General features: G+C 42.0%; 1 protein-coding gene across 1 annotated transcript in view; it reads right to left on the reverse strand.

Annotated features, from left to right (window-relative positions):
• Nucleotides 1-1212: 1212 nt before the first annotated feature.
• The window catches only part of LOC127621613 (GDP-L-fucose synthase-like), a 10131-nt gene continuing 3843 nt past the window's right edge, over nt 1213-7500 (reverse strand). Inside the window, exons 4-10 of the mRNA XM_052095287.1 lie at nt 5592-5720; nt 4937-5010; nt 4721-4854; nt 3925-4056; nt 2895-2974; nt 1648-1747; nt 1213-1535 (exon numbers count right to left, since the gene is read on the reverse strand). Of these exons, the coding sequence (XP_051951247.1) occupies nt 1480-1535; nt 1648-1747; nt 2895-2974; nt 3925-4056; nt 4721-4854; nt 4937-5010; nt 5592-5720 (705 nt within the window). The 3' untranslated portion in view covers nt 1213-1479. The remainder of the gene's footprint in view (nt 1536-1647; nt 1748-2894; nt 2975-3924; nt 4057-4720; nt 4855-4936; nt 5011-5591; nt 5721-7500) is intronic.

Consider the following 7500-nt stretch of genomic DNA (forward strand, 5'->3'; position numbering starts at 1 on the left):
CTGTACTAGTATAAAATATTTATCATAGTATGTACTAGATTTCATGCATACTACACTGTACTAGTATGCAATATTTATCATAGTATGTACAAGATTACATGAGTACTACACTCTGTTCTAGTATGGAACATGTATCATAGTATACTAGTTTGCATGTATATTATACTCTGTACTAGTATCCAATGTTTATAGTGTATTAGCATGCTAACTTTTTATATTTTGAACTAATATGTGTAATGATAGCAATACAATCTTGAATGAAATAAATGTAACATAAAACTGAAGACAACACAATGTGCACCCTGATATGAGGGTCCCTTGCGCGATTCCAAAGGCCATGTTTCCCCCTCCGATTCAATCTTCAGCTGACACGATATTTGTACTATATTAATATCCTCAAAACAAACCAAAGAAAAACTAATTTCACGTGAAGATGGTGAACAGTACACCAGATATCATGTCAAACAGCAGTCACGAGCATTGCATCTGTTCAAACATTTCATCAGGATCTTTATCTGAACAATATTTACGAACATCTTTAATGGCTGGTGAATCGTTCATTTGTGTGAATTATTTGATACACTCAGCGAGCAGATTTCTGTGGTAATAACAATAACAACTACTATTTTGGTTGAATGTACGGTTAGCATGCTAATCACAAATTCAATCATACAAGGGCTCATTTAGCATCTCGCAACTTTTTTAAACCATCAAATATTAAATGAACACCAAATAAGATTTGTTGTGACGTAGTAAATGATCTTATGATTTCTCAGTGAATACTCTTGTCATCTCTGGCCCACAAATGTGTTGATATTTATCAACTTTATGACTGGAGTCACTTTTAAGTGTGTTTATACGAGCGAGATTTATTTTGAAAATCTTCACAAAACAAACGTATAAAGCTGTCAGTGCATTCCGAAATGTATAATAAATAATAGTAAATTAAAATAAATGTTTAATAATAATATTAGGCTTTAACATTAAAATATAACTAATATTATATTGACTATTAATATCAATAATTAACTAAATCTTATCCTATAAAGAATATTTTAACATTATTATTCATTATAATATTATAGATGTATACTTAATTAATTTAGATTAAATGTATTTTTGTAATGTGAAATTTAAATGTATCATCAGCCATAATATGGGTAAACTATTCGCCATTCTGCATGTAGAAAAACACTTGAAACATGATTATTTTGGATACCAGTATATTCCTTAATGATTTACAGCTTATCAGAAAATACCCTGATTGACAGTAACAGTAAAAACAGTGTTGATCACAGTACAGAGCACATATAAAATAAATGCTTTTAAGAAAAGTTCCAAATAAACATGAAAAGAGAGCTTTAACAACAGTTTTCATTGGTTTTGTATTTGTAAAAAAATGCAACTGTTTGAGCAACCAAATTTAAAGTTTCCAGCACGACTCAGGACGTCCCAACAGCCAATGAGACGAGAGGATCTTCATTTTCGAGCGGTGTCATAATTGGCCACAAACCAATCACACGACTCCTTGATGGCTGAAAAATGAAAGGACTTTATGAAAATTCATGTTTCGTTTTTGCCAACATCTGATTTGCCAGCTTTCATTTTTTACTAGAAACTGTGAAGTTGAATCTTTTGAGCGTCTACCTGTTCTGAATGGTGTGAACTTGAAGTCTGGGAGGTATTGCCGTAGTTTGGTGTTGCTGGCGGTTTTCTTGAACTGACCGTCTGCTTTGCTAGTGTCAAACTGACAGCAGGAAGTTAAGGTTCGACAGAAACGACTATTTAAAGGAAGAGATCATGCAAAGAGGAAAATTCTGTCATCATTTACTCACCCTCATGTTATGACTTTCTTAAAAGGGCATGAAAAGAAAAATGCTACTCTATAGAAACACACCTTGTCAGCACATACATTCTGTCTCCAACTTCAGACCATGTGGATAATAATAAAAACATACATATATAAATATAAACACAGATCTGCCACAACATTAAAACCACCTGCCTAATATTGTGCAGGTCCCTCTCGTGCCACCAAAACGCCGCTAACCTGCATTCAGAGATGATATTCTTCTCAGCACAATTGCACAGAGTGGTTATCTGAGTTACTGTAGACTTTGTCAGTTTAACCCAGAGCCTTAACTGCTGAGCCACCACTGGCCCCCATTAAATAACTGAAGCTCCTGACCCACATCTGCATGATTTTAGGCACTGCAATGCTGCCACATGACTGGCTGATTGGATAATCACATGGATGATTGTTGGTTTGTTGGCTACCACCCCTGGAGTTCGCTAGTTTGAATCCCATGGCGTGCTGAGTGACTCCAGCCAGGTCTCCTTAGCAACCAAATTGGCCCGGTTGCTAGGGAGGGTAGAGTCACACGGGGTAACCTCCTCGTGGTCGCTATAATGTGGTTCTCGCTCTCGGTGGGGCGTGTGGCGAGTTGAGTGTGGAAGCCGCGGAGAATAGCGTGAAGCCTCCACACACACTATGTCTCCGTGGTAACGCGCTCAACAAGTCCACGTGATGAGATGCGCGGATTGACGGTCTCAGACTTGGAGGCAACTGAGATTCGTCCTCCACCACCCGGATTGAGGCGAGTCACTACGCCACCACAAGGACTTGAAAAGCACATTTTGGGCATTCCAAATTAGGGACAACAAAAATAAATAAAAAAAGAAGTATCACACATTAATGCCCATAGCCACTTTTGCTAGTGCTATTGCAGATATATACAATATTTGTTTTTGCTAAATACCATCCATCCATTATTTTATTAAACCAAAGTTCTCCATGTTAAATTCTATTTAGCTATATAAGCTGCCATAAGATCACCATGAGAGTAAAGTTGAGTTCAGTGTCGTCAGTCCACTGTTTTTGTGTAAAAGGATACAATCACTTGACCTTTGAACTCCAGTGCTTCAACCACAGCGTCTGCAGCGTCTTTTATCGACACCTCATCCTCTTCTCCAACTGGAAAGAACCGAAGAGAGACCGACTCAAGAATATCATTGCAATCCTTTGCTGAAGAAAAACTAAATATATTTCTGATTTCATTTCCACCATCAAAAAATGTCAGCCATATTGGATTTTTTGCAAACGTTGCAGTTCGCCGGAGTCCCAGTATCAATCCCCGAATTATCCCCAAAAAAACCTTGATCAACAATATATTTCTCTTAGTTAGTTATAGTGCCACCAAGAGGCCAAGCCCCACCAAAATGGGCATGTGACCTCAGATTGAGCGATTGCATAAGTGCACCAAATTGTGTGAAAATGGCTCATTGCGTTCAAACATTATAGACATTTAAGTAAAAATGGCCACGACCACTACTTTTGGCTGGGCGTGGCCATTCAGGGTATCTGCAGGTGTCAGCTCATCCAATTTAATACTTTGTAATACTTTGTAATACCCTTTTCAAGAATATTTAAGACTTGCCCGTTACTTCAATCGCTATCGGGGTTAATGCATATATTTACCCACCAATAGATGCAACATGAAGTCACGAATCATAATGACACGTTGCTAATGCGAGAGATAAGGGCTGGTTCGATGCTGTCGGTGTGTATTTTTACGCAGACATCTACAGTAGTTATTAGTAGGTATATATATATATTTATTGACTTTTTAATGGCCTTATTTTTCACCAGATTGATTTAATACCTTTTAATGACCAGTGGTTACCCAGCCATTTTACCTTACATGGCTATAACGATTGAACGCAATGAGCTATTTTCTCCAAATTTGGTACACACATGTAATGGCTCAATCTGAGGTCACATGCCAAATTTGGCGGTGTTCGGCCTCTAGTTGGCACTATAACAATGACAAAGACATGCGTCTTGTTTCAGTGTTTTGAAAATGTTCTTGGGCTTTACAACTTCTGCTGAAACAGACAGGAAGTGAGGAAGTGAGATGCGAGTACCTGACAGTATGATGGGCTCCACCTCGTCATACTCCCTCAGAACCCAGACAAACAGACGAGCCAGATCCAGAGAATAGATGAACTGCCGCAGAGGCCGACCAGAACCCCAAACCTCAAGAGATTTACCTTCCTCTACAACACACACACACACACACACACACACACACACACACACAGAAAAATACACAATTAACACGTTATGAATTTAACAAATTACACCTATTTTTACCACAATTAAATATTTTTATGCATTGTGACCATTTAGCACACTTTCCCCAAATTCTCATTCCTGTAACATGTCCAGATGATTGATCTTTTTGAGTTCCATTATTGTCAACGGTAACAGTTTTTTACATTTTATTTACATCAATATAAATCAAAGGCAAAACATTCAAATACTTCCATTTTTTCCCTCCCAAATTTGGAACGCCCAATTCCCAATGCGCTCCAAGTCCTCGTGGTGGCGTAGTGAGTCGCCTCAATCCGGGTGGCGAGGATGAATCTCAGTTGCCTCCGCGTCTGAGACCGTCAATCCGCGCATCTCATCACATGACTTGTTGAGCGCGTTACCGTGTGGAGGCTTTATGCTATTTCGCCCAACTCACCACACGCCCCATTGAAAGGCGAGAACCACTAATCACCACCACGAGGAGGTTACCCCATGTGACTCTACCCTCCCTAGCAACCGGGCCAATTTGGTTGCCTAGGAGACCTGACTGGAGTCACTCAGCAAACACTTCCATTTTTAATAATCATAATGCTCTTCATGAGATTATATATGGTAAACGCGTCTCACTCTTTGCCAGGTAAGTCTTGTGAATCAATCCTGGCAGCACGTGACCGTCATCGATGTTGAAGTTATCGTGAGGGCCAAAGACGTTTGTGGGGATCACAGCGGTGTACCGGCGGCCGTACTGCTGGAAACATGCCCTAAAATACAGACGGACACATACATGTTCATTAATGATGTTTCTAAAAACAAACCTCATGACCCAAAGAGAGCAGATCTGACCTGTTGTGGACATCTATCATGCGTTTAGCATACGCATAACCAAAATTAGACTCATGCGGAGGACCGTTGTGGATCTGAGACAGAGAGAAAAAACCATGTTTGTAGATGTAGTCACTAAAATAAACGATGGACAATGCAAACGATGATGCCGCCAAGTAATAAGAAAATAAATAAACAAGTCTGAATTAATATCTCACAATTGCGACTTTATTTCTCATACTAGCGAGATATAAACTACATTTATTTCGTTTATATCACATTATATCAACATTGCGAGATGATTATCAAGCAGCTGCAAAAACAAAGTTGAAATTGGGGGATAGAAAATCGAAATTAGTCAATAAGGTTGAAAATTGTGAGATAAAAATCTGCAACTGAAAGATTTTTAAACTTTATCTCGCAAATATATGTTTCCTTGATCCCGACATGGAAAAATAAAAACAGGATAAATCTTCAAGTTCATGAAATAATGTGAGAAAAATAATGTTATGAATTGTATTATTCCGAGACGGGACGCGACTTCTATAACAAACTAATATTTAATATTTAACAATACAACAACTGTGTGCGTTTGTGTGTGTGTGTGTGTGTGTGAGAGAGTGTGTGAGTGACATGTGTGTGTGTGTGTGTGTGTGTGTGTGTGTGTGTGTGTTACCATGCTCTCATCTATGGGGTAGGTGGTTTTGTCTGGGAAAATACATGTGGACAAACAGGAAACGACCTTCACCACTCCGAACTCATGAGCTGCCTGCAGCACGTTGTCATTCATGTAAACATTATTCCTCTAAAACAACAAACAAACAGAGTAAACAAACAGTTCAGTTATTCATCGGTGTATTTAATAAGTGTGGCATGGGGGGCGTGGTCGTGTGTCGGTCTGCAGGAGAGAGAGAGCGGTGAGGCTTGTCACCTGGTTTGTAATTACCTCTAACACCTGTGTCTTATTATAGTGATACGGAGAGAGACATTTAAGGAACATTCGAGGAAGTGTCGAGAGAGGGGGAGAGAATTTCCGGAACCTGTCATACGGGAAGCTTGGGAGGAAGGACCTTCGGATAGCAAAAATCAAATTCAATACGTTCTTGACCTTGGAGCAAAACTCCACACTTTGGGACGGGTAACACAGGAGAATTTGCTCCAAGCGCAAGAACGCCAACGCCGACTGTACGACAGGGGCACTCGGCTATGGGAATTTTCACAGGGAGATAAAGTACTTGTCTTACTGCCCACCTCGAGCTCCAAATTACTCGCCAAGTGGCAAGGACCCTTTGAGGTCACGCGATGAGTTGGCGATCTCGATTATGAGGTTAAGCGAACAGATAGGAGAGGGGCACGTCAAACCTGTAGGAGGCGGTACCTGTAGCCTTGGCGATGGCGGTTCCGGAGAAGACGGAGCTCGGACCGGAGGTATCGCTCAAAGCAAATTCATTTACCCCGTCCCTTGCGGAGACCACCTCTCGCCGTCGCAGCTGACAGATGTTGCGAGGCTGCAAGCGGAGTTCGCAGACGTGTTTTCTCACCTGCCCGGTCGCACTAACCTCATAGAACACCATATCGAGACCACCCCGGGTGTGGTGGTTCGTAGCCGGCCCTATCGTCTCCCCGAGCACAAGAAAAAGATTGTTAGGGAGGAATTAGAGGCAATGCTCGAAATGGGCGTAATACAGGAGTCGCACAGTGATTGGGCCAGCCCGGTAGTTCTGGTACCGAAGAGCGACGGCTCGGTCCGTTTCTGTGTTGACTATCGGAAAGTGAACGCGGTGTCCAAATTTGACGCTTATCCAATGCCGCGAATTGATGAGTTACTCGATCGGTTAGGCGCAGCTGGACTTAACGAAGGGGTATTGGCAGATCCCTTTAACTCCACTGTCCCGAGAAAAAAACGCTTTTTCCACACCGTTCGGATTACACCAATTTGTGACACTTCCGTTCAGTTTGTTTGGAGCCCCGGCCACGTTTCAGCGCCTTATGGACAAGATCCTCAGACCCCACACGGCATATCTGGATGACATTATAATTTACAGTAATGACTGGCGGCGGCATATGCAACATCTGAGGGCGGTCCTGAGAGCGCTGAGGCGGCCGGGACTCACGGCAAACCCGAAGAAGTGTGCAATTGGGCGGGTGGAAGTTAGGTATCTGGGGGGTTCCACTTGGGTCACGGGCAGGTGCGTCCACAGGTTGACAAAACCGCAGCGATCGCAGCCTGCCAGGCACCCAAGACCAAAAAGGGGGTAAGGCAGTTTTTGGGTCTGGCTGGCTACTACCGAAGGTTTGTGCCTAGTTATTCTGATGTCACCAGCCCGCTGACTGACCTTACTAAAAAGGGGGCTCCCGATCCGGTCCAGTGGACAGAGTCGTGCCAACAGGCCTTCCTTAAGACCCAGGCCTGAGTCAGCGGTGGGGGCATGGGGGGGCGTGGTCGTGTGTCGGTCTGCAGGAGAGAGAGAGCGGTAAGGCTTGTCACCTGGTTTGTAATTACCTCTAACACCTGTGTCTTATTATAGTGATACGGAGAGAGACATTTAAGGAACGCCAAGTGTCGAGAGAGGGGGAGAGAATTT

This window comes from Xyrauchen texanus, chromosome 28, assembly GCF_025860055.1.
Source record: "Xyrauchen texanus isolate HMW12.3.18 chromosome 28, RBS_HiC_50CHRs, whole genome shotgun sequence".
In the NCBI taxonomy this organism is placed as follows: domain Eukaryota; kingdom Metazoa; phylum Chordata; class Actinopteri; order Cypriniformes; family Catostomidae; genus Xyrauchen; species Xyrauchen texanus.